The sequence below is a fragment of the Epinephelus moara genome, chromosome 11 (assembly GCF_006386435.1).
Source record: "Epinephelus moara isolate mb chromosome 11, YSFRI_EMoa_1.0, whole genome shotgun sequence".
Taxonomy (NCBI): domain Eukaryota; kingdom Metazoa; phylum Chordata; class Actinopteri; order Perciformes; family Serranidae; genus Epinephelus; species Epinephelus moara.
In genome coordinates this window covers 10,107,363-10,134,999 of record NC_065516.1, presented here as the reverse complement: position 1 = coordinate 10,134,999, position 27,637 = coordinate 10,107,363, and the positions used below count along the sequence as shown (strand labels likewise).

General features: G+C 40.7%; 1 protein-coding gene across 1 annotated transcript in view; it reads right to left on the bottom strand.

Annotated features, from left to right (window-relative positions):
- Nucleotides 1–231: 231 nt before the first annotated feature.
- The window catches only part of LOC126397483 (cadherin-12-like), a 145,364-nt gene continuing 117,958 nt past the window's right edge, over nt 232–27,637 (bottom strand). Inside the window, exons 7-12 of the mRNA XM_050056321.1 lie at nt 26,417–26,670; nt 19,134–19,270; nt 15,550–15,671; nt 8,452–8,569; nt 6,440–6,691; nt 232–1,784 (exon numbers count right to left, since the gene is read on the bottom strand). Coding sequence (XP_049912278.1) covers nt 1,273–1,784; nt 6,440–6,691; nt 8,452–8,569; nt 15,550–15,671; nt 19,134–19,270; nt 26,417–26,670 — 1,395 coding nt within the window. The 3' untranslated portion in view covers nt 232–1,272. The remainder of the gene's footprint in view (nt 1,785–6,439; nt 6,692–8,451; nt 8,570–15,549; nt 15,672–19,133; nt 19,271–26,416; nt 26,671–27,637) is intronic.

Sequence of the window (27,637 nt, the reverse complement as noted above, 5' to 3'; positions counted from 1 at the left end):
GCATTTTCATAGGATATCATATGAACAGTTGCATGAATATACACTACCAGAGTTGGTTGACTTTATTCCCTTGGGACCCAAATGACTGTACAAAATGTCATGGCAATCTATATTTGTTGAGATACATCACAGTGGACCAACAGTTTTAAGATTGCCAGTTTTTGCCCTACCGCTAGAATTGCTAAAAAATTGCATGAATACAAGGAATGGGTCTCTTCAAATTGATTTTTATTTAAGTTGATGTTGCCCTAAGCCCAAAAGTTCAAGAAGACACGTTGTTGCATTGTCCCTCTGTCAAGAAATATTGTTTTACATGTAGATAATTCTACTTCATATGCTGACCAGCTCTTGAGTGCTATGGCCCATTTATACTACTCGCGGACCGCCTCCAGTACAGTATTATTTTAATCCAGTAGTGGATGAACTTAAAATATTAATAGATCATACATAATGTGAGCCAAATAAGTGATGGCAGAAAGGGACTTTGTCCAAGTGTGGTTTATTTAAGAAAACTGTGTTTATTACATGACTGAACTGCAGTATTTAGCCCTAATTATTTTTTTTTTTACAACTCTAGTACAAGTCTATTCACAGTACCCACCTAACAGAAACATACATTTTCATGTGGGCCTTAATTACAAAATTCCTCGAGTGTCTCCAAAAATAAAAAATACCGATTGATGACTGAGAGATAAATAGATAAATACACAAAAATCTAATCAAACTCAATCAGCCAATAAATAAATAGAACAATAAATAACATTCAAAACATCTTTGGCCAAACTCGGGCCACTTCATTGTCCCCACAGAGTTGACACTGGTCTTGGTAGATGCTTCAGCCAGTCAGAGCACAGTAAGCTGACTGAATCAAGCTAACCTATGGGGTTCTAAGGAACAACACTGGATATGTGGCATGAAATAGCAAGTGAGAGAACAATTATATTGAGGCACTTTTAAGGATGTTCTAGGAAATGACAACATTTCCGTGTGTATGCGTATTCCCCAAGAGGAAACAAAATGTAAGACAAGAACACTCAATCAAGAGATAATTGAATGACTGCTTGGCTCATCTAATCATGTTACCATATGTTCCCTCTTTTTTCTTTTTACAATTTTGGGACTGAGCATGGTAAAGTACCACATAAAATAGAAAACAGTGACCTGGAAAAAGATGAAAACAGATAACATGGGAGGAAAACAATGGTAAAACATTGTGTGTCGCCAACCAAAAGAACATTGTTACATATTTGCTTTCCGAGTCTGTGAATAACATCAATGTGTGTTCTCCGTGGTGGTTGTGTCCGACTGAGTTTCTGATTGTTCCCCAAATATCCCTGCCAGTGTCTTAAAGCGGGGCCCCCAGTCATTGAGGTAATCATAGTCCTCCTCGAGGTCTACGGCGAGGGACTCGATGGAGCTGAGCGACTCAGCCACAGAGCCGTCGCCCTCGTAAGCGTACGTGGCCAGAGAGTCGTAGGGTGGTGCTGAGTTGTCTGCATCGTGCTCTTTCAGACGCTGGTTGATGAAATCACGGATGTCGGCGCTGTCCTGAGAGACAGCCGGCCTGGGACCTCTCTTCATCTCAGGTTTGACGTCCCTGCGGAACAGGTTCTCTTTGACAACCTTTGGATTGCGAAGCGTCCCCATGTCAAATGCGTGCGTGTCCTCCTCCCCCCCTCCTTCATCATCATAGTGGATCACATTATCCCGGATATCTTCTTTGGATGACATGAGGGTTTCCTTTTTCTTCTGCCGCCTCAAGCCCACATAGAGGACCACGATAACTGGGGGAACAATGGAGAGAATAACATGTTAATCCACTGTCGACACCCACATTACTGAGCCTTTAACAAACATCCTGTCAGGAAAACAGAAATTATAGTCAAGGTACAATTTAAGGTTTTTAGGTTAAAACTGGGCTAAATGTGGTTGATGTTTCTTAGATGTTAAAAGACATTTGTTTTTTGCTCAAGGGTTGGAAATGCCAGTCTGTCTCTCTATCTGTCCACCTCTTTTGGTTTGGACTGAAATATCTCAAAAACATAAAGATGGATTGGCATGTAAATTTATACAGACAGTCAAAGTCCCCTGAGGATGAATCCTAATGAATGTGGTAATCCTCTGACATTTCCACCCACTTCAAATGTTAAAGTAGTGGTTCACAGCATTATAGATATAGCTTAGAGGGCTCCTGCTTCACCAACTAGTATGTTTAGAGTGCAGTTATCATCTTATTAAACATTCATTCCTGTATTTATTTTCAGCAACTGCTTATCCTAATTGCAGTCGCTTGGGGGACTGGAGCTTATCCCAGCTGACCTTGGGCGAGAGGTGGGGTACACCTTGGAAAGGTTGCCAGACCATCAGAGGGCTGACACATAGAGATGAACAAACTTTAACACTCACATTCACACCTACAGGCAATTTAAGGTCACCAGTTAAGCTAAACCTGCATGTCTTTGGACTGTGGGAGGAAACAGAAAAACTTGGAGAAAACCCACGCTAAGGCGGGAAGAACATGCAAACTCTGCTCAGAAGGGCTGGTCAGCAGGTTTGAACCTGGTACCTTCTTGCCGTGAGGAGAGTGCAAACCACTGCCACACTTTGCCACCCAATCTTTTTAAACAGCCATTGGCATAACTGTTTTAGTAATGCTTGGGTTACAGTGTGGTTATGTTAAGGCACAAAAAGTACTAAGTTATGATTAAGAGAAGCTTATATTTTGGATTTAAACCCCCACGTTTGGTGGCACAAAAGATGCTGGAAATGCCTCAGTTTGTTGCTAAAATATGTTCATGTGTGGGGTCACAAACACCACTGGAAATGCAGTGATGTGTTGCTAAAAAACACAAACATTGGTGGCACGCCTGGATGTCGAGCTAATGAACAACCCTTAATGTTGCCTAAATGCCATGTCATTCACCATCACCTCCTGATGACATAGTCAGCTCAAATACATGTCGCCAAAGAACAGGAAACACAGCCATGTAATAGCTTATACAAGCATTCTAAACTACATTCTCACACTAGTTGGTGCAGTAGTCCTGAAAGCCACTGCTAATGCCTTTTTAATTGAGTTAATATGTTTGTACCCGGTGACATTCAGATAGCACCACCAGCAGGTCATAATTCTAATTTCAAATGTATTGCTTCTATATCTGGAAATCTAATGACGTTCCCATCAGCCTCAGCTGCACTTTGTGTTAATTGCCAATTAGCTAACATTAGCATGCTTACACGCTAAGACAGTGAACATTATCATTGTAAGCATGTTAGCATGTGGATGTTGACGCTAAGCACCACTGTGCCCGAGCACAGTCTCACAGAGACACTACCGTAGCTGTGGACTCTTTAGATGTCTGGTTTACATGTAAATGAAATCCCATTGAAACTATGGTTATAAGCAACCCTGGACATCTAAAACACAGTTTATATCCAAATTTGGCCCAGCTTGGCCTGAAATCAGTGCCTTCTGGGAATTATATTGCTTTGTGGCTCAGAGCAAATAATGTTTACTGGCAGCATTACATACTTACAATAGATAGCACAAGAACTGTAAGCACTGTTGGCTAAAATTGTACCGCTGAGAATATATCCAGAGCACACAGTGTACTGTTTAAGCACGCAAGCCTTAAGAGGTTGCATGAGGCTGTGCACATTTTAGACACTGTAGTGCCACTGTGTGATTTTCAACACATAATGTTACAATACATTTCCTTCACTCCCCTTCTCCTGTCAGTGCAATCTGTCTCCCTCTGTGTCCCTCTCTCTGTCTCCGCAGTGAAAGATGCAGTAAAATATGTGTTTTTCCTCAGGGTTTTTAATATACAGTTGCATCTAGGTAGAAGAGCAATGACCAGGATGAAACTGGAATCATTCACGTGAAAGAGTCAAATAAATACATTCAGACTGGGGAAAAAAAAAGACTTAAATAGGTCTCTTCCTTTCATCCTCGCTGTATCTCACTTCCTCTCTGCTTCCCTTCACTCCCAAGCGATTTTATCTACCTGTGTACAGTGTGCCAGCTCCCCCCAGTGGCACCTAGGCAGACTTCAACAACAGTCTGTTATTGTAGGACACACTGGTTGAATACAGCTTGTCACCAGATGCAGCCAATCCACATCAGTTTGAGAGAAACAGCAATGCAGATGAAAGTCTCTGTGCTGGTCTGTTTAATTTACCTCATCATTTTTCCTCACAGGACAACTGGGTCATCCTGACAAATCCTGCACAGGAACTAAATGGCTCTATGGAAATGTTCTCAGTGTGAGTTCTGATTCTCTCTGCCACTTTCCTTCTCAGGGACAGCATGACAGTTTGGCGTCAGCCTCAGCCTTGGGGGCGAGTCAACTTGGAGCTTTGAAGACATTCCTCTTGGATGAAGTGAACACACCGACACAGCTCTACAGCACACCACTACAATTGACTGTGCGCTTTTATGTACCCGCACATATAAAACAATGAAATTCTAGCTGATATTTCACATGAATACATTCATGAAGATAATGAAAAAGATATGATGAGGCATAGCTGGAAAGTAACAGCTGATTCTTTGCTGGGTCATATATTAGAGAGGGATAGAGAAAAGTAAATACACTTCAATTCAAAGGTCGTGACTACCCTTGACTTCCACTGTAAAATAGGAACTTCTTTAACAACCGACCATCCCATATTCATAATTCAGAAAATGATCCCATAAACCTACATTTACTTCCTCCCTGCTATGTAGATGAGTTTGGACATTAATAGCAGAGAATTAAGGAGGAGTTTTACAACCATGACCTTGTGGGAAATGTAAAAGCTGTAGCCTGGGAAGCAGCCACAGGGCAGCGAGATTGGATTTAGTTTATAGAGCCAAGCGTCCCTCCCTCCAATCTTGAACGTCTCATTGAATGACCAAATTCATATGCGTTCTATAATTAACTGCAGACACTCCTGTAGAGATGCCAGACCAAGTCTGACGGTCAGCCCGGCATGTTTGGATTCAGGTGTCGTCAAGAAGGGCAAAGAAATTTAAACAGATATGCCCATTTGGCTCAGTGTCTTACAGTAAGCTTTAAAGATTACTTAACCCCACAAATGACCATCTGTATATCAGTTCATCACCCTGTGTTATGCTGAATTCTTACAGAAAAATGTGTTTCTTTCACATGCATCTACAGTGAACGAAGAATCCAAAAATGGAGAAAATTTGTGATGAATTGAAGAAACAAAGCAAAACCATATAAAAACATACATTTACAAACTCTCACACAACTTGTGAAGTATAATCCAACTCTCATTTATCCAGACATATGCTCAGTGGTTCGCATTCCGACAGGGAACTAACCTAAAAGTGAAACTTATCCACGCTTGCTTCAAAGCCAGACTCCATTGATGAAAACAGTAATTTTACCTTGTTGATCATGGCAGCTGATGGTCTACCACTGCCTTGTTTGGTAGTTTGTTTGTGTTATTGTGTGACTTAACTGAACCCTCATAAACACAGAATGTCACACAATAACACAAACTAACTAACTGGCTGAAATAGCAGTAGACCAGCAGCTCCGGTGACCAGCAAGATAAAATGACTGTTTTTGTCAATGGAGTCTGGCTCTAAAGAGAGCATAGATAAGTTTCACTCTTGGTTTGTTAAGGTCTGTTTGGCAAGTACTGAGCATACGACTGGAAAAACTTGGATTATACTCAACGAATTGTTTTAGAGTTTGTAAATTGACGTTTTGATATAGTTTTGTTATTGTTAAAGGCGGACCCCTATGATTTAATTTTAGCAAGAATATTCTCCATTTTTGGATTCCTCGTTCATGGTGGATGAATAATGAAATACGAGGAAAAGCGTTTTCTTCAGGAATACAATGTAACAAAGGGTGATTAATTGATACACATAAGGTTATTTTGGGGGTGAAGTATTCCTTTACTTTGACTTCACAAGCCAGTCAGTATCTAACAACTGCACCTGGGAATATCTTAAAGGTAGAAACACATCAGACCTGTCAATTGAAATCATAAATTCTGTTTGCTGAGACATCACAGAGTTGTTGGTTTGGAAAAAGGAGTAGTATGAAAACTTTATCAGGGAGTTATTGCTTATAAATTTTCTCCCAAACTTGGAAGAGAGACCAAATCACTGGCAAAGGTTAAAACAATTGTAGTATTCTGCACCAATACCAACAACAAATGAGAACACATTAAGGTCACAGGAGCACAAAGCTTATTGAGGTAAATGGTAAAATTTGGAAAATAAAATATATATTTAAGCTTTCCTACCCAGTTGGCTGCTCCCAAAGTGTGAGGTTACCTTGTGCTGATTTTAAGTGTTAAAGATCAGGGCTGTTGCACTAAGACAAAAGATAGTACAGCTCCTTTTTTCCTTTATGATTATCAATGACACTGTGCCCAAACAAAGAGTGTTTACAAGCTAGAAGACAACAGGTCTCACCTAGCAGGATGATGATACATAGAAGGATGGCAATCAGAGCTCCTGTGCTGAGACCCACGGGGAGAAATATGGCCTCTGCGCTGCAAGTTAGCAGGGACCCATCTGACTCGCAGCCACATACACGGATGGTCAGGGTGCCGGTGCTGCTCTTAGGTGGGTAGCCATTATCGTCAATCACCACTGGAAGTAAGTAGATCTCCTGCAAACGTCGTCTGAAGCCACTCCGCTTCGTCACAATTCCAGCTGTGTTGTCTAGAAGAAAGGGGGAAAGATATCAAACAGAAATCTTCAAAACCCTGATTTTTTTTTTTTTTTTTTTTTTTTGAAAGGGTTGGTGATCTTAGATTAAACAAATCTTCCAAATTTGTATGGAGAGGCCTGGAGTAGTGCAGCAAGTGCTTCTTCCTTGATCTGTACAGGTTAGACGGTGTTCCGACCAGAGCAAAAGAAAATATTCCACCCAGTATAACCTCACATCAATCAGACAACCCTCAGAGCTACATTACAAGTCTTCAGGTCCAGGTATGAGAGAGATAAAACTTTTCAATGTCTGATAACTCTTTATGCTTGATATCAGATCCCCTCCACATGTGCCTCTCTGAATGTGATGAGAAACTGCAATGTATCAAAGAGTTGTCTTATCAAAGCGCTCACCATTTTGCACCGCTTTCTTTAAAAGCTGATAGAGCTTAACCACACCCAGTACATCATTCCCTGAAACACCGCAAAGCGTTTCCTGTCTACCTGCGCCATGAGAACTATTGGGATCTGTTGTTATTTTGTTATCTCTGTGTGCAGGCAGCATCACTCCAGAGAAACAGCAGATTAGCAATGAGAGATAATAGATAAAAAAATAAAAACACACAAAAGGAACAACTTGGGAAGACAGCCCGAGGTGTGAGGATGGCGAGTGGAATAGAGGTCGACAATGTATACGAGGGAGAGGGAACGTGTCAGGTTGGACCTGCCCGGTTCTGTCTGCTACAGCTAGACTGTCTGACCCCTGTCAAGCCAGGTTTGTTCCACTGACGAAGCCTGGCACTTCTTCTTGACAGGAGGTCAGGCATTTTAGCACACCTTGCATGTTGTGCACAACTGCGATTTTGTTTGTGCTCTCTCTCTCCCTCTCTTGCCGAACCTGTCCACGGTGCCCGTGGTGTTTGCGTTTCCTGTCCCTGCCTATCAGATCTCACTCTGTATCTGGAGAGTGTGCTCGCAGAGGCCTCTGGCAGTCAGGAAACTGCAAGGCAGTGTGTCCAAAAGGTATAAACTGGATCAGAGGTTCGGACCTGGGCTTGTCAAGGATGGTGAATGCATTCGTTTCCCTGGCCTCATCCTGCCATGTCCCACTTTTCATTACCCGTCTTTCTGGTTAGACTTCAAAGGACTTGGCCAGTGCACACTGCAGAGTGTCATATATGGCCTTATCATAAGACAACGTCTGACTGCATGTGTTTAAGTTATATATTGCATTGAGACGTGCCACTCTTATAAGCTTTGAGCAACAAATTTTTCAAATCACAAATGAGGCTGTCCTAATTCCAAACTAACTTCTTGCATGTAGAGATGTATTAAGATCTCATCAATCAATCTGGGAGCTTATTTGCCCAAAAATTCAACTGTTGATGAGCTGATATTTTTATCACTACTGGGGCCACTTTCAGTACCATTGACAAGTACTTTAAAGCTGTTTGTGTTGTTTAATTTCATGAAAGGTAATCAATTTACCACCCGCTTTTGTTCTAAGTAAGTGTAATTGATTTCAGGCACCATTTCTTTCTCATTCATATTATTAAATCGCAATTTGTGGAGTGTAAAGAACACGTTTTTTGGTGCTGAGAGTGATGTGGTTTCCTTGGTTACAAAGATGAAGCCACATAAATTGCTATAATTAGTGTGACGTGGTGAAATCTCCTCAGGCTATAATAGTCAAAAATGAATCAGCTGTTTCACACTTCACTGATTCTCCATGGCACTAAACAGAGGTGTTGTCAAAATACCAGAGCACTTACTTCCAAAGTCCCGGATAGTGAAATTCTTGTTTTTCATGTCTTCCTTTGGCGATTTGAAGGAGAACTGTTGTCCAGCAGTCGGTAGATCCTGGTCTTTTGCGCTGAATGTCTGAATCACCTGTTAAAAATAAGAATAAAAACCATGTTCTGGAATTAAAAAAGGAGGACATTCTTCTCTCACTTATAAGTTTTACCTTTCCTGTATGGGGTAAGCAAAATTGCAAATTCTAGGATAGCCTTACTCTGGCTATGATTGGAATACCCTGACATTTTTATCCATGTATTTAAGAAGTCCTTCATCGCAAGTGCCATCAGTATCCTTAGCTCAACAAAGTGACTGACGAGTTTTAAACCACAGACAGACAGTGAGCTGATATAATGTGTTTAAGTGTTTTGTAATGACTTTATATGCTTGTCTTACTGACTGTCGGTTTTTTACAATGTTGCCTTTTGTGTTTGGTGAGCAGACGACAAATTTCCACCCATGGTGGACAATAAAGACATATTCTATATTCTATGTTCTATATCTTAACCAATCCAACCAACAAAGGCAACAGGCACTAGCCAGTCATAGGGAGACTAGGGTGGGACATTCCTTCAGTATCCTAGAATTTGCAAATTTGCATGGGGCACATTGGTTCCAGTGATGCCCCCATGGCGGCAAGGGGGCACCCTTCACTGGCCCACCCTGCTGAAAATAATTGGTGGCTGACATTCCTGTCCTTAAGACGCTGTGGCGTGCTCATCTTTTCAGCTAATGCAAAAGAAGGGGTATCTTGTGAAACTAGACAACCCAAGGCATCCATTGGTACCAAACCTGTCTTGATAAAAAACACTGTTGGAACAACTGTCACGGTAATTTTCAAAGGGGTTTCTTAAACTCTCACCTCAGGATATTTGAATGAAAATGGGCTCTATGGGAACCCACGGGTCTTCCCTAGATTTAAAAAGACTTGAGTTCCTTACAATCAATGTACTACCTTAAATTAAAGCCGTATATTTGTTGTTTTTTTTAATGAAAAGGACAAGCAACCTATTTGAAGAACATTGAATTACCTAACACATGTATATACAGTACATAATTCATTTAAAAGGGACTGTTGTGGCACTCCAAATGTGAACTGTATCTGTCCATGCACATCAGATTATTATCAATATTAACTGAAGCATAGGAAACTAAAGTTATTGAACTAGTCTATCACAACGTCTACAACGTCAACAACACAATCCTTTGCCTCAAATGCAGTTAGGGCTTTTGGTTTTTGTGTGCTGCCCCAAGTTTTTCTGTGAAAAATATCTGCATAAGAAACTGACTGGTTGTAGACTGGTAACTCATGCATCTGAATCCTGACAGAAAACTCTCTGTGGATTTGCACAGCTGAAAGGTTTTGTTTTAAGTATTTGTTTCCATGTCAAATGTTTCCTCTTAATGGAAAATAAAACTCCTACAGGTCAAAATTGCTCTGGCAGAAAATGTGAAATTATTCAACGTAGAACACAAGTGTCAACTAGTCCTGAACTGACTGCGTGTCAGACCTGTCAGCGCTGAAACAAGGCAGTGAGTTGTTCTCTCTGTAGTTTTGGATACAGTCACTGAGCACTTGATTGATAACTTGTTAAAAATTCTACATCACCTCAACACGTAGTGTGATGGATTAAGTTAATTCAAAACTGCTGGAGCTTGTTCGAGGGTCATGAATAGGAAGCAGTTGTTTATATTGTACTTATATTATAGGACATCTTCTCAGAGCACAGGGCCAACTCTCAAAATAACCCACAATAAAAAAGAACACTCTGATCAATGCAACACTTACTCATACCAGCAACAGCACTTCAACAAAGTGGATGACTTATATGTGAAATGTGTAAAAGTGTTTACTTTTAAAACATCCAGCCAAACAACGACTAACTTTTCCATCCCTCTAGACACAGACTGCTGATTCAGCCACCTCTGTACCAGACTGCTGACGCCTTTTACTTTCTTCTTTTCCCCAAACGTCTCACAGCTTTGTCTGAAAGCGGCTGTCCTGTCGGCCCAGCTGCGCTACCAGCCTGCTCTTCCCCCACTCGCTGGGCTTGACCTGCTGCAGACCTGATGCCTCGGCCTCGGATCCCCCCACATGCAGGAGCCACCGATTGGTCTCCCTGCCCTGTTACATCACCTCGACTATGTTGCTCTCCCTCTCTTTCCCCTCTCAGTATTCGAATAGAATTACCCTCCACAGGAATAAACCTGACACCAGGTGCGATGAGTGCACTGTATATTCCCCACAGCAGCTGTACACTTCACACTATTGATTTCCAGCAACAAAATTAGCTTGGTGATGAATAAATCTAAAGCTGCAACTAGCAATCACTTTCACTCGCATTTAATCTATTCATCTATTTTTTTCCAGTAAATCAGTTATGTCAGAATTAATGGCTAATGTCCATGAAAATTTACCTCAAAGTGATGTCTTCAAATTGCATGTTTTGCAGAGTGTCCAACTGGAAGAGCAGTTAAGTAGCAAACCACAAAGCTGCATCGTTCCTGATTTGATTTCAGCCAGGGACCTTTGCTGCAGGTCACACTTTCTCTCTCCCCTCATTGTCTGTCTAACTATACTACAGTATTTACTGTCCAAAAACCAAAATGTATTTAATTTCATATATCAGGTGAAAGACAGGGTGTTTTTAATTAAAGGGGCAGTTCACCACAAAATCAAAAATACATATTTTTCTCCTGACCTGTAATGTTATTTACCAGTCTAGATTGTTTTGGTGTGAGTTGCCCAGTGTTGGAGAAGTCGGCTGCAGAGATGCCTGCCTCCTCTCCAATATAATGGAACTAGACAGCACTCGGCTTGTGGTGCTCAAAGAGCCCAAAAAATACATCTGAAAAAGTCAACAGCAATGTCTCTTTCCAGAAATCATGACCCACTTATTGAAGATAATCCACAGACCTTGTTGTGAGCAGGCAACTATTTTCTTTCCAGCAAATTCCACCTGCCAATCTTATCACTGTGCAGAGGGAAGCATGCATCTACTCATGGATGAGAGGCTTGTACTCGTGGCAGTGCAAAACATTCTCATCCCAGCGCGACAAATACTGCCGCTTTGTCAGTGGACCTACACGTCGACGTGTGATGCACTAGGTACCATCCTGCAACAGTTTTGGACGTTCAGAGACAGCGTGTCAATCTAAGCTCATTACATGCATTGTGTCTGTCTCGAAATACACTTGCCCTTTCACAGGAAATGTACAGTTTATGCTTATTACATGTCATTTTTAATATGAACAAACAAAGTAGGTAAAGCACTTTGTTTTTAGGTTTACTTCCTTAGGTTTAGGCGACTTAAGCATGTGGTTAGGTTTAGCAAAAAATATCATGGTTTGGCTTAAAATAAGTTACTTATGTCATTCGTCATGTGACTACACTAGCGTTGCATGCTACAGTTACTAGCACACTACCTTGTTATTAGAATAACTCCACTGACTTTTTGTATCACTCGGGAAATGAACAGCAGGCTCCTCGGTGAAAGTCCAACCCACCTGCCCCATACGGACTTTGTTGCTCTTTAGACTACAATAGTTGCTTATGACATCACAAACTGCCACTGCCCAGTGCACATCGAAGGGGGCCTCTGTGTGTCAGTGTTTGATGCCGAGGTCCACTGACAACGCAGCGGTATTTGAAGAGTTGGGAGTGAGAACGGGCTGGACAGCACCTGGTATAAACCACTGGTGTCCTCCTCAGCTGAGGTGTAATATTAGCTAGCTCAGTGGTGCTAGGTGAGCTAGCAGTAGATGCACACTTCCTTCTGCACCTTGATACGGTTGGCGTAGCAGAAAGAAAATATGCCCATGAAGATTCTCAGTCATCCAGGTCATGGTAATATTAAGCGCTATATAATAGGCAACTAGACTTGCTTGAGTTTCTTGAAGACGTTTCACCTCTCATCCAATAGGCTTCTTCAGTTCTAACGGACTGGTGCGGAGTTGCAGGCTTTAAACCCTGTGGGTGTGATTCCTTACAGAGTCGTTCAGGTCACATGTGAGCTCTGAAATTTAGAGTCCTTAAGGTCACATATGAGTTGTTGACCCGCCTGGCCATCATGTGTGTCATTAGGGTTAGATGGGACCAGATGTAAATGGGTGTGAAGTCGTCTTGGGATCCCTTCCCAGACGACTTCACACTCATTCACACCTGGTCGTCACTTCCCATGCAAAAGTTGTGATGTATAAAAACAGACTTTATGGGAGCAACTTTGATCCATGCTTACGAACATTTTGAGGATAGGAAATTGGCAAGGGGAATGCCTGATTGTAGAAATTGTCAAATATTTTCTGGCGCACGCCATTTTTGGGTTTGTTCGTATGTAGATTTTCAGTATGGATCCTACGCATTGTTTTATAAATGAGAGCCCAGGTCATGATTTTTAGGAAAAAGGCATTGCTGTTGAGATTTTCAAATGTTCAAATTTATTCTTTTTTTTTGTCACTTAAAGCACCACATACCAGGTGCCATTTAGTTCCATTAAATTTGAGAGAAGGCAGACATCTCTACGAACCATATCTCGAAAACTCCAGCAGCAAAACGTGCATATTTTTAATTTTGGGGTGGACTGCCCCTTTAACAAATGAACAAACGCTTTATCAAACATGTCAATCATTAATTATCTGTTGACCCAACCACCGATTAATCAACAAATAAACCAAAAAATGACATTCATGTGATACTGGCCTGTCACATACTTCATCGCTGATATAACAGAAGTTCTTTCCTGCAGCTACAGAAAGTCTTTCTGAAACACTTACACAACACAATACAGCCTTGGTTTGTTAACTGTCAGAACTGTTTGGTAATGTTTTTGTCTCATGACTCTTAACATGCTATGCATATGAAAAAATGTGAAGTATATGACACTCATCAGCTCCAGTGCTTAAGCAGGAGAAGGCATACTTTATTAATCCCTTAAGGGCAAATTAAATTCCATCATCAGTATTTAGTATTAGCCTTAAAAAGCCATAAGATTTGTTTTATTTCCTAATTGCACAGTTAATTATAATCTATGGTGTAAGTAATGCTCCTTTTCTTGGACTTAGAAGTGCTTCCCACCTCTTCTCGATCATAAGTGGAACTGTGGTTGCTGTAACTGCTTATTACTGGGTGCTATTGTATATGTTTAATGCCTTTAAGGGTATTCTGCTTTTGCACTCTGCTGCATTGTAAATTAAGCCAGATAAGAGTGCCAGCTAAATGCTGTAAATGTAAATGTAATTATTCCGGCATAACAAACTGATTTGGTGGGTTAGCATTTCAATGTGGCATTATAAAAAGCCTGTAAAAGGAAATGCATTAAAGAGCGGGGAACACATAATAGCCCCGGCTGTCCTAAGTATATCTAATACGTAGAACTCCACAGTAGTAAATATTCTTGTTTTATGTTTCCTTTGTGGTTGCTTTTTCTCATTTCACACTTGACCAGCTGACCAGCCGGGACTCTGAGCGCAATAAATAATAAAACCAGGAAACATTCTACTGTGTTACTTTGCCACAGCCGTTTGTATTTGCAAATCTCAGTTTAAGGTCTCAGGCCACTCTCCGTCCTGCTCTCCCAACATATTTACATGAAAATAGCCAGTTGTCTCTCCTGATTGGCTGTGTCCTGGTTACAGATTATTTTCCAGCGGGGTTGTGGCACAGCGTGAGACACTCCAAAACAAGCTTCCTGTATGTTTTTCAGTAATGTGAGCGCAGATAATCATCTAGGGAGACGTGATGGATTTTTACAAGAGAGGATCTGCAATTCTTTATCATCAGCCAGCTGTGTGCAACACCTGGTGGAATCATGCTGTGGAAACACTGGAAGAAAGTGTACATTCTGCACTGGAGGGCAAGGGAGGAGAGAGGAAGGCGAAAGAGTATAAAGTAAGGGAATAAAAAGGAGGAGAGGAGGTGATGCCTTTTGAATACAGGGCTCATATTGCATGATGATTGTAGCTGATCTGAATATCAGGCTTGTTTTTGACTCGTTTGACATGTCTTTTTGTCTGCCTGTACTTTTCTTAAGGTGACTGTGGCAGCAAATTGTGCAGTAATATTGCACAATCTTTCAGCAGCTGATTAAAGGAAAAGGTTTTTCAGGGCTGTTAAGAAAAATACTTAATAGTTATTTTTGCATTTGGGATCTGATTTTTTCAGAATCCAGCATCAAATTGGCCTCAAAGCCCATTTCTAAATGCTCTGACTCATCTTGAAGGCTGCAAACATGACAAAAATCACAGCCAAATTCATGTTAGAAAGACAGTGATGCCTTCAAATGCAGGGCACAGCCGTTGTTTTGATTGCAACAGGCCTGAGGACCAGCAAAACATCCTCAATGTGATGAGGAGTCTACAGCAATTTGATAGACTGCCAAAGAAGCTGTTCCCTCCGAACGCTAACTGCATATAGATGCTGGTTAATGGGCTAATTTACAGGCACAGGTGGTTTACAATGCGCACAGGCAAATTCTCCGCTGCATCTCAAATACATCATCTGAAATGTACTCCGGGTTGCTGATATGCAAAGCACCGCTGTGCTTTATGATTGCTTCTCCTGCTGAATCGAACTCTACGACACAATCAGTTCAAGATTTAGATTCACACTGTGTGCTGAAGGGTTCTCGGCAAACTCCCTTGAAATAAAAGGTTTTATTCAAGTGACCTTGAGTAAAACACTGGAAATCAACCTTCTGTTAGGTATCAAAGTGAGAGCTAAATGTGTGTATTTTACTTCAGCAATATGGTGCTAAAAAAGCAGAAAAATGCCACTAAGTTTTATCTCCACCCACCTTGACATCAGTGTTTATTTCTGCCTTAGTGTAAACATTGACTCCTTGCCAGCTTTTATATAAATCCACACCTTTCAGATTCAATTTAACACTCTTGGAGAGTTTTCAACAACCACCTTGGAGCCTCAGCTTTATGAGCGGACAAACAACACTCCAATCAACAGTTGCCAACTCGCTGAATAATCAACACGTCTTAACACTGAGAAATTTGCTGCGTTAAATGCCACAAGTGCATGATGTCTGCGAAGAAAGCGGCAGGGAGGGGAGTAAATGTGAAAGTACCTGTCCCACTTTGGCATTTTCACACACAAAGGTCTCATAAGGGCTGGCTAGATCAGGTGGGAACTCGTTGATGTCCAACACATGGACAGTGACGGCCACCCGACTGGTCAGGACTGGACTATCTGGAGAAGAAAACACAAAAGACAAGTGTTGAAACAAAGTGCACACTGTTGTATGAATACATAAAATACAATATAGCAGGTTTTTTTCACAGCACTGACATCATGTGGATATTCAAAGTACTACCATGATGAAGGATGATGATGAGCCGAAGCATAAAGGTTTATCACTGGTGCAGTAGGATGGCCAAGTGGTTAAAGAGGCTGTCATGCCCGAGTGTCCAGTCCGAGTGTCCTTGAGCAGATGCTAAACCGCCTTACTGCTCGCCCACTGTAAGTCGCTCTGGTTCAGATGCGTCTGCTAGAAAACCTTTGATGTGTCTGGAACATGTTGACGCATAAATTGCTGTTTTTATGGCGCCTTTGATTGACGATGTAAAGGAGAATTAAATAAAAACACACAGTAAATGCATCCCATGCGCTGCTTACAAATAAAGCACGCCTCACATTATGGAATATGGCTCTATAGAGAGAATATTTTCTTTACAAGCTTTTTTTCCCCCCCTCAGGTTCTGTTATGGGTTTTAGCCATAAGATGTGCAGCCCATATTAATTATAGTCTGAAAGCCCCCCTGAGAGGGACTAACTTGAATCCAGCGTTGTTTGTTACAATGTTTCCTCACTGCAGGGGCACAGCGGGGAAATGTTCTTTTTTGTGCAAAAGCCCAAGTAAGGTAAACTTTATGGATTTGATGTGGGAATAGGCTTTGCTCTGCAGTGGGGGGGCTTAGTGTGCACTTGTTTGTGTGAGTGCCAGTGCATGGGCGCAGAGGTGCGAAGGTTTGTGTGTAGGTGGGTGGTTTAGGAGAATGCGGGAGGGGGGATCTGTAGAGTTGTCTCAAGGGGATTGAAGACGCAGCCACAGCTCAGTTAGTAACCCGTCTCTGACCTTGATGGAAAAAGCAATCTTCCCACTGAGGTAAAAATGACACAGAGCATGGGATTTGCTGCTTTGCACCGACTGAACTACTAACATTGATGCTCAGCCGGCAAAAATACTGATCTTTTCTGTCATTGGGGTCCTGGATTCTTTGGCCTCTAAAAAGTTTGAACGACTTCAAATCTTCCAGATCAATGAAATCTGTAAAAAAAAAAAAGTCTTTAAACTCCCAGGCTTCGCGATACTAGAGTTTCCCCCTCATCTCATCTCAAAAACTCATCTCCATAACTGTTGACTGCCTCTTAGTATGTCATCAGTGATATATCTCTCAGCCCACTAGATGGAGCAATGGTACAGTGATTATATCCAAATCCGACTCGTGTCAGCATTTCAGCCCCAATAACAAATGCTCTATTTATTTTTATTGAAACAGAATCCTGTATTGCTACAGAATGCTTGATTGGTCAGCCATAAAGCTGCCTGCTTTATGCTGCTTTTCTACTGGATATTACTTTTTTGATTAGGCTCATTTTAATAAAAACCCAATCAAGCAAGCAAGCGAGCAATCAACCACAAATCTATAAAATGTGCTGCAAAACAGAGACAGAAAGATTCCTTAAAAGTGCAACTGCGGACAGAATAAGTGAGAAAACTCGCAACACAAACTCCATCTCAAGTGTGAAACTACACTCAAGCGCTGTAAACAGATAGAAAGTGTGCTTCCTCGTCGCCTCCTGCCAAGGTTATTATTGCATTTAATAGATCTTCCCCTCTCTTTGACTCCTAAAAATTGCCAGTGGGCTTAAATGCCAAAAAGCAAACCGTTAATCTAACCCCGGCTCTTATTTAGCACGGCTTCTGCTGTGTGCTGAGTCTCGGGAGAGCAGCAGAGACTGCTCTCATTTTGCTGCATGACTGCAGTGTCTGGCAATGACCGGACAAATCTCTGAAGGCTTTCTGAAGTGAAAAGTCTCCAACTCGGGTGTTGTACTAATCATCACAGAGTAAAGGTAGCTTTATATAAGGAAAATGTCATCCGGCAACTCATATTGTTGGATATTTCCCTCAGAGTCATTATTATGGGAAAATAAATAGCGTGGATGAATATATGTTTAAAGGCATTGACAGCAAGGGGACACAGTAGACACAGAAACGGGTCAAGTATGGAGCTCTGCAACAATTTACCATTTATTGAAAACCTCCGTGAAGGGCCAACAGAGGCTGCTTGAGACTGTAGAGAAGTTAGAACATGTTTTTTTTTTCTCTGCATGACCTCCCCTCATGCGATGCATTATTACAGTGAATTCTGAAGGTATCTCACTTTAGTATTTATTACTTTTCTTCCAGGTTTTAACAGACAGACAACATCCCGGCGATGATAATAGAATGCATCTCCGAGGAGCCGTAACAGCTATCCAATACTCAGAACAGAAAGTTCTGCCAAATCTCGCTCAAGGTCACAAACAGATTTGAACTCGCAAGTTGGGACAAAAACTCCAGGGCGCTGGGTTTATCTCCATCCCTACTGCACCAGATCAACCATTATTTTTTTTAACACTGGCGTTGAATGTGAGTTTTGTTCTTTTCTCTCATGATGAAAATAGCCCCTAGAGGGGAGTCAGAGGGGGCGTAGGCCTGGATCAGATGCTGAGTTAGGGTGAGGTGATAGGAAAGGAGGCAAACACGTGGGCGCGGACAGGATGTGCAGAAAAGCTGCTTTTTCCTGCATCAAGTGTGATCAACCAAACATGTCCTTGTACTGTAAAGCCCCCATCTTCCTTCAACTCGCTTCTCCTTCCACCTTATATCCTTTCAGCCTACCTCATCCTCCAGCTCCTTGACATTTATGCACAAAAGCCACACAAGAAAACACACACACACACACACACACACACATTGAAAAAAGAATTAGCATGTCACTGCCATGACCTTGAGGGGAAGTGAGTAATATCAGTTTCCAAGGCGACAATGACTCGAGTTTTAACAGCCCATATTTCACAGTCTGTCCTAATGAATATACAGCATGTGTAATTTTGATTGAGCACCAGCTTGCCTCTGGGATAATGACTTTGACGGTTCTTAGCAGATTTGATGACTTGATGACGATGGATTTGCTTATTTACCCGGAAATTTGCTCCACTTCCTTCATAAAAACATAATTAGCTTGATGACATGTCTTAAAGCCACAGCTCCGCATTAGCTCGCCCCTTTCACAACACGCCGTGACGCGGCCACATCTGCTCACTGTAAAACTCAAGACGGTTCAAATTTTTATTGCGGGCGTTAGTAAAAGTTGACTCTGGGAAGAAAAGCTCCCTTCCAATGCCAGTGTCATCAAGCGCCTTAAAAATAGACAGTTAAAAATGAAAACAGAGTTGAAGAGGGTATGCTAGAGGAGACAACGTCCTGAAGATACATCCCTCTGGGAGAGCCATCATGGTTTATAGTCACCTATAAACCTTTCCTGCAAAATGGGATTGAGTATTGACTTGAGTAAAAGTGTGTTAAATCCTTCACACAGATTATGGTGGGGGAAGGACAACGACACCTGCATGAATCACAATCGATCTTGTTGTCATACTTACTAAGTTTGGTCGCCACGATGGAGATATTGTGCTGGGCGATGCTCTCTCTGTCGAGGAGTTCGTTTGTGGAAATCGTTCCCTCCACTGGATCAATGTCAAAGTAGCTGTCCAAGTCAGTCTTCCAGTCAATGGAATACCTGAAAGAAAATGTTTGTTTAATGGCATCCATTTCCAGCATAAACCAGAGAATTAAACCACACTGATTTTCCCTCTGGGCTCATGTATATGAGTTAGGTGTAATATAATGTTGGCGTAGCCTTCATTACTCATTCTGAATGGTCATTTCCAGAAAATGTGCTGAGGATCGCATATACATTCCAGTCTTATAATGGGGCACATGTACTTTGGCCATGCTGAGCAAACGGTTTTCTTGGGAACGTAAATGAATTTTAGGCACCGTTGAAACCGTATCAATCTGGCCCAGTCGATGTATAACAAAGGCATAAAACGTTGGTTTGGTGTGTGAGAACAGAGGGTACAACGTCCTCTCTGAAAACTTTGGTCTCGCTCTGAATGCAAACTATGAAAAACAAAAGAGATCTGAAACCAAACTGCATGCCACTGACAGCGCCATTCATCATGCCATGCTATTTGATCTTTAAAGGCTATTTTTCATTAATAATTTTGTGATCGTCTGTGGAGTTCCCATACGAGAAAAAAATGTTGCTGTATTTTATTCCTTGCCACAAGTAGGTCAGAGGTTGCGGGTTCTCTGCCTTGCTCGTGGGCTCTTCCACAGCACAGATGCTTAATTTCTCATGGGCTTGAGCCTGGACTTTCTACATGAAGGACAGCCTCCCTATGCCACCATTCTGACTTTTCTTTCTCATGGCAAGCTATTTGATCTTAAAAGGGTATTTCTCATTAAAATTCTTGTTTTTTTTTCACTATACAGCCTCAAACTGGACTTGAGTCATTAATAGAAAGAGGCCTAGCATACATTCAAACCCCCAAGCCTTTTACTGAATGGTAACAAAAGTATTTCAGTTGATTTTCTTCTCAAGCTTTGGTTCCATCAAATTATCTGTTTCAATTTTGATTTGTCCACGTCCTCTTTTTAAATCTGTGTGGTGCGCAGCCTTGAAGTGAACACGATCGTGTCCAAACAGTTTAGTGTGAGTCTCTTTGATAAATATTACAGCCAAACTCCCATCAAGAGTTCAAAAGACCAATGGTTCACAATGTTTCCTCGGGGCAAAACTGCTTTCTCGGGGTGGTGTTATTGGAGTCAAGCTGATGCTGAGGCATACGTTTCACTGTCAGTGTGGCCCAGCAGTTAGACAAACCAACCGCCTCGTAGCCAGACTGTTACAGATTAAATCACAGTGTATGAATGTTTAAAATTTCCTTGAGCAAGAAAACATACCCAAACTATTGCACTTGCAATCTGTAAAAGTAAAAACCACATTTTTTTTTGTATTCATCTGAGATAGAAAACATCAAAAATGTTTTACTTGTAATTGGTTCAATCTGTGAGCTATCTTTAAGGAGAATAGAGCTCATCAACAGCTGTAAGAAAGGAATCACAGATCTAAAAAGTCTACTTAAGCTCAACTCTGAGACCTGCAGATATGAAAATTAATTACAGTGTTATCTCCCACTTTGAACTGCTGTAATGCTAATTCAGTCCAGGGAAGATTACACAATACACAAGGTGAATTAAGAACTAGAAATACTGCCTCACAGTTGTATGCCTCCACCAACCAATCAAGTTGGAGTTTACATCCATTTCTGTCCAGACTCATATGTAGCCATGACAGTAGACAATGATTAAAGCATGGATGATGCTACAAAGAAGCTACAAATTCTAAAATGTTCATGCTTTACACACATCTTCAACCCAGCAACACAGATTCAAGGTGGGCACCCAAGATTAATGTCACTGATTCAATATCTGACCAAATGTCTCCCCTTATGCTCCTGAATTATGGCAGTACATAATGACCAGGAAATGTTTTACAAAATATTATGACCTTTTGGAAATAAAATGTCATCACTTCATTATTTTATTCTATGAGAAATTTGTGTGAAATTTTGTCAGAGTTAGTGTATGAATTCTTGAGTTATGGCCAAAAACATGTTTTGTGAGGTCACCAAAATCGAATCAGTTCATTCTGAGTCTAAAAGGACATTTGTGTCAGATGTAATGTAATTCCCTCCAGGCTTTCCTGAGGTATCGTGTTTACGAAAACGGGACGGATGTGAGGTCACAGCGACCTCAATCTCAGAACCCAATGACTATTGTCTGACAACGATAAGCCTCTGGGGGCAAGGGCCAGCAGATATCCGGGCCAAGACCTCCTCTTCTATGCACCAGTGATTTTGGCTGATCTCTTTTAACAGATATCTGTATATGACTGCAGATAAATCAAAAAATCAGCTAACTTGCGAGACTGCATTTTGGCCGATGTGGTCTGTCTCCAAATGGATTATTTACCTGCCATTCAAACATGATTGGTCAATGCTACTTGGACGTCAAATGGAAATCAGAAAATCTCCAATACCAACATTTTGTCCCGTTGCCCACAGATCCTGCATACATATGCAGATATCTGTTTGTAGAGGTCACAGTGACCTAGACCTTTGACTACCAACATCTAATCAGTTCATTGTTGAGTCCCAAGTGGACATTTGTGCCAAATTTAAAGAAACTCCTTTCGGTATTCCTGAGATAATATGTTCACAAGAATGGCACAGATACAAGGTCACAATGACCTTGACCTTTGACTGATAGAATCTAATCAGTTTATCATTGAGTCCAAGTGGGCACTTATGCCAAATTTGAAGAAGCTCTCAGGTGTCCCTGAGATAACATGTTCACCAGAATGGAATAGATGCAAAGTCACAGTGACCTTAACCTTTGACCACCAATATCTAATCAGTTTATCATTAATTCCAAGTGGATGTTTGTGCCAAGTTTGAAGCAACTCCCTCATGTGTTCCTGAGCTATCCCATTCACAAGAATGGGACAGACACAAGGTCACAGTGACCTTGATCCTTGAACACCAAAATCTAATCAGTTCATCCTTGAGTCAAGGTAGACATTTGTACCAAATCTGAAGAAATTCCCTGAAGGTGTTCTTGAGATATTGTGTTTTTGAGAATGGGACAGACGGACCTACAACCTGAAAACATAATGCCTCCGGCCACAGCTGTCGCCCTTGCGGACACATAAAAAGTAAAGGCACAATTCCACAGTTATTGATTTTTAGAGTTTACACTTTTGCTGCAGTCAACCCTTTAGAGTCAACGTCCAACGTGGCTCTTCAGTGTGATTTGTGATACTACCTTTTTAGAGAGGCCAAAAGTTCAGTCTTTAAAACTCATTCAAACTTGAGGAAGCTCTTTAGAATCGGCCAACAATGCAGTATTCATGATGCCCTTTTGTTTCCCCAGCCAGAGATAACGCTGCTCTATACTGCTAAATAGCAGAATCAGTTGAGACTAAAGTCTAAAAGCATGATTCCCTATGCATGATGGGTCATTGGCTCTATTGTTTTGAAGTGAAGAATGCAAGGCTGCTCTCTGAAGGCTCACAAATGAACAATGTCAGCTGTGGTATTGATGAATATTTAAAGTGCTGGAGACAGAGTGGAGATAGACAGAATAGAGGGCATAAGCTTTCTGTTGTACAAATCTCTACTTCTTCCATTTTTTTGTTTTCTCCGGGATAAAATATTCATAATAAAACAACTTCTACCCATGCAACAGGTATTTCTGCGATCTGTGTTACGCCTAAGCGATACATCTTCGAAGAACCATTACTACAAAGCAATGTGCCTGAGCAAAAGTAGCTCCTGTAATAGAGTTTAAAAACAAAGGGGTTCTCATGCATTTTTAAGAATGCACTCCTTTTGTCTTTGCCAATGACAGTCTATTGTTACCAGCCACTCAAGTTTTGTGCGTGTGTGCGGGTGCACAGCAAGACAGAAAGATTGAGAAAGAAAAAGACTTGCCCTGAGTATAAATCAGGAACCAAGCAAAGCATATCACATCTAAGAAACCAAGCAGTGATGTTTGAATATCCCACCTGATAATTGCCAAGGAGAGACCAATGCTCTACAGTACACTGCCTTGTAAAATTACTTAAGACCCTGGGGACATTTTGTTAGGCTAAGAATTTTGTTTGAGCAGAATTAATGTTTGAGTTAAATGAAAAACTATCGAAACATAAGAAACGCTTTTTTAATGTATAAATTAAAACAACAGAAACGAGTTTGCATTAATATTCATATTTCTCTACTTCGGTGGGGCTATATTGATACCCAAAGTTCTGCTTCTATTCTTATTAGCTGTCATGTTAAATTAAGACTGCATTCATTGTTACTGAACAATGTTTCCAATGTGTTATGTGCAAATTTTGGATTTAGTAATTACTGCGGTATAGCTAATGCAGGATGTGGGTAAAGATAAAAGCACGGGGACAGCTTCCTCTGTGCAACTTGGTCTATTTTAATTATGAAAGTTGTACCAATGAACTCTTCATAAAAACATAACACATCCACCTCACTTTCCAGCAACACTAACAGGCAATGTGCACAGTGTTATGTAAAATAAGGACAACTGTAGAATATGAATAATTAGCATTAATTAAGTTATGTTAATCATCCTCCATCTACAAAATAAATCTCCACAAAAACATATCCCAACTTACTGTAGCTTCAGAGGAATGCATCCAACTGCGTGGAAACAGTTGGACACCCTGTTAAGGAAAAACTTTTTAAAGTGACAGCCAATTATATAATCTGCAAGGAAATTGCTTGAATATTTTAAGCCTAAGGGGGATAACCTTCACAGTATATATATGCATGTTTCCTTACAATGGACAAAATAAGGTGGTCGAATTTGTTCTTAAATGCTTAATCTCATTGAAACAGGTGCTCTGAAACTGTGCCTCCAACAGGTAAAGATGCAACAATAAAACTGCCTGACTGGTTTAGAGATGACAGCATAATTCCCTTTGAAACTAACTCACTTTTTAGCCTGAAGAGCTGCGGTTTTAGGGACGTCAGCTGAAATTAAGCATTTATTCTAAGATGTCAGTCTGCAAAAGTTGAGGCTGTGAAGTTTCTTCTTAACTATGAGTTACATAGCAAAATGTTAATATTTTTCATTACTGCAAACTGCATCAACTACGCATACAATATTCTAATGTCACAGACACTGAATTTAAGTGAAATTAAATTGTCCAGCTGCAAAAACAGCAGCTGAATTAATTGAAAGTGAAATTTCAATATAGTCTGATCAGTCATTATCAAATTATGCAAGATAATATCTGCACTCTAAAAATGACAGGTCAGATATCAGTCTCATTTTAAGAGTGCAGATGTCAGCTTCAGATATGCAAACACGGGGCCACTAATAAAGTTATTAAATTGCCTGTGTTGCATAACTTCTCCAACACGTCCTGAGCTGCCCAGAGATGCTGCCAGCAGAAGTTTACATGACAATGTCAAATGTTCTACATAGATTGATTAGTCCTCTGATGAGTAAAGCTGACAATACTCTCAAGATTAAAGCTGTGATGACATTGATGAATGGAGACCAGAGACATTGATAAATGGATTAGAGCTCTAAAACCTTCAATCACTGGCTGCAGTATCACAGTACTTCTCCCTCCTATAGCTCTTTTATCCCCCCGGGAGTAACGAGGGATATTTGGTTCGATAGTAAAGCCTCTCAAGATGAAGATGTGCAGCCAGAGCCAAGCCTACTTCATTCTCTATAAGTATTTACGCCAGAGTAAGATCCAGTCCTTTTGAATAATATACATAACACTTCTTTAAACTGTCAGTCACACTGACGGTCTTCCTTTACTTTGCCTTTTATCTTCTGACTGCTATCTACAGTGACGTTTTATCAGATGAAATATCTAATTTTTAACCAAAAGAATTTGACTTTATAATATTCACAAATAAACTCTATGCTGCACATTAAGCAATCTGATGCCCCTTGAGTTTATTAAGCTCTATGAAGATTGGGATTTTGACTGTTTGTCAGGACTGTACCAAATGTGTGTGTTTTTTTTTTTTTTTCTTATTTATCTTTTTTTGTTTGTTTGTTTGTTTAGTTAGTTGGTTGGTTTTTAACACTCAAAGCTTCTGGTTTTTTTTTATAAATATATAAAAATCCTCTAACAAAATCCTCAATTTGAATATGTAAATTAATTGGTTAGGTTTTTTTTAGTTGTTTTTGTAATTAAATCACAACTTTTTAATTATGGTGCTGTAAGATTGCTGCTAGACTGCCCTATTAACACGGGTGCGTGCCTGTCTTTGTGTGCGGCAAGTGGGAGAGCAAACAATTTTTTGATTGCAGTGAAAAATGTTGTTTTTGAAAGGCTAAACACCAAAAATATGGATCATAGCAGAACATTTTGTTGGATAAAAACATTATGGAAATTACGTCTATTACGTCTCTTTTTTAAATAAATTTCGACTCTGACTCAGCTCTCTGTAGTTAATGGAAATGTTTGGATCATAGTCCATACCCCACCACTGGAGTCTAATTCTACAAGTAGTATAATAATTTATTCATTCATTCATTTATTCATTTTCAATAACTGTTTATCTTGGTACCATGTCGTGGGTGTGCTGGAGCCTATCCCAGCTGTCATTGGGCGAGAGGGTATAACCTGGACAGGTTGCCAGACTATCAAAGGGCTGACACATAGAGACAGACAACCATTCACACATTCACACCTACGGACAGTTTAGAGTCACCAATTAACTTAACGTGCATGTCTGTTTGTTTGTGGGAGGAAGCTGGAGTACCCAGAGAAAACCCACACTGACACAGGGGAACATGCAAACTCCATACAGAGGGGCCCCAGCCAGCCAGTGGATCTGAATCTGGAACCCTGAATACTAACGATATTAACAAAGCGTAATTATCTGCACCTGTGCAGAAATATTGGGTTTAAATTGAATGAATAGATATGCAAGAGAAAAAAAAACAACTGTGCGGCATTCAAATGCTGATTTAGAATTTGAACGTGAATGTTATGAATAAAACGTGAATTGTTCGGTATTCACCACAAAAACATGATCTAGATATATCATGAGTAACCTGTAGAAAAACAATTTGCCACACCAATATGGCGTTTTAGCCAAAGTGGAGCAAGGTGGTTGAGTGTAGATGTTTCTGGTTTTCAGTTTGATAGTTTCATGCAAGATTTGCAGCCACTTTGGTCAACTCTGATGAATGCATTTTGATATAAGTACAACACAATGTACTAAAATGTAAAGTGTACATTGTTAAAGACAGGAGAGTTTAACTTTACCTGACTGGGCTGCCGCTGGCATCTAAATCCTGTGCCGTCACCGCTCCAATGATGGTGCCCGCGGGTGTGTCCTCGTACACATCCATCACATAGGAGGGCTTATTGAACACCGGGGGCTCATCCACATCCAAAACGTTAATCTTCACCGTTGCTGTGTCTTTGAAGGCCCCAAAGCTTTGAAATCGTGGATCCAGATGAGCATTGGAGGCATCTACCTTAAAGGTGTATGCCTTCTTGGTTTCATAGTCCAAGGGCTACAGCAAAAAAACAACAACAGAGAGAGAGTAAAAGTTACTTTTACAGCAACAGTAAATTTTGAAATTATAATGGTGTCATGGTACAGCACATGTCAGCACTTCTGCTGTCTCTATAGTATTCAGAGGGCAGTTGAAGACATGCAGTAACTGTATATGAGCATCAGTGTTGACGGCAAGTTTGCCCTCAGTGTATTTTTGTTAGTGTAGTGTTTTCAAGGATGTGTAACTGCTATCAGATGTCAACATCAGCCTCCTCATATCCAATACATTACAGTATTTGGGTGATTTCCAATGTTTATGTTGTCACTCAAAATACATGCAAACAGCGCTGTTCTCACCCGCCTGAAAAGCAGAACCAAACCAGTAAACAAACAGTTAAGACATCATAGGTTATAATTACACATATTTTTGCTGTTTAAATGACAGTTGAATGACAGTCAGTAGTAGGGTGGTACCTGCAGAATTTCATGTGAGCCATAGGTGTAATTTACACTGAGGATGCAGGAGACAAGTCCCCACTACTTTTTGAAATGGACAATTTTGTCTCCATCACTTCATAAACCCAAAATATGTAACAAAAAAAAAAAATAGAATAAAAGAAATGTTCTTGCACCAGGAAATGTTAATTAGCTTATGCTTATTCTGACACAGCTATATTGTACACAGGGGTGTGAATATAGACAGTGCACTGGGGCCCCTGGGGTGGAGGGGCTTGTAGAGAGAGCAGGCCCTTGAAAGTGATTCAGATTGCCACCTCAGAAGTATTTCTCTGTTTAAAGATAAATTATCAAAATTATTATTATTATTTATTTTAAAAAAGGTGTCATTTGCTATATAAGAGGGCTGTAGTCTCCTGGTTGACTGGTCGATTATTTGGTCGCTATGCTCTCGTCCGACATAATTCTCATTGGTCGAATAATCTCCGTGTTACTTTCATAAGGAGCAAAGTGCTACATCAACAGCT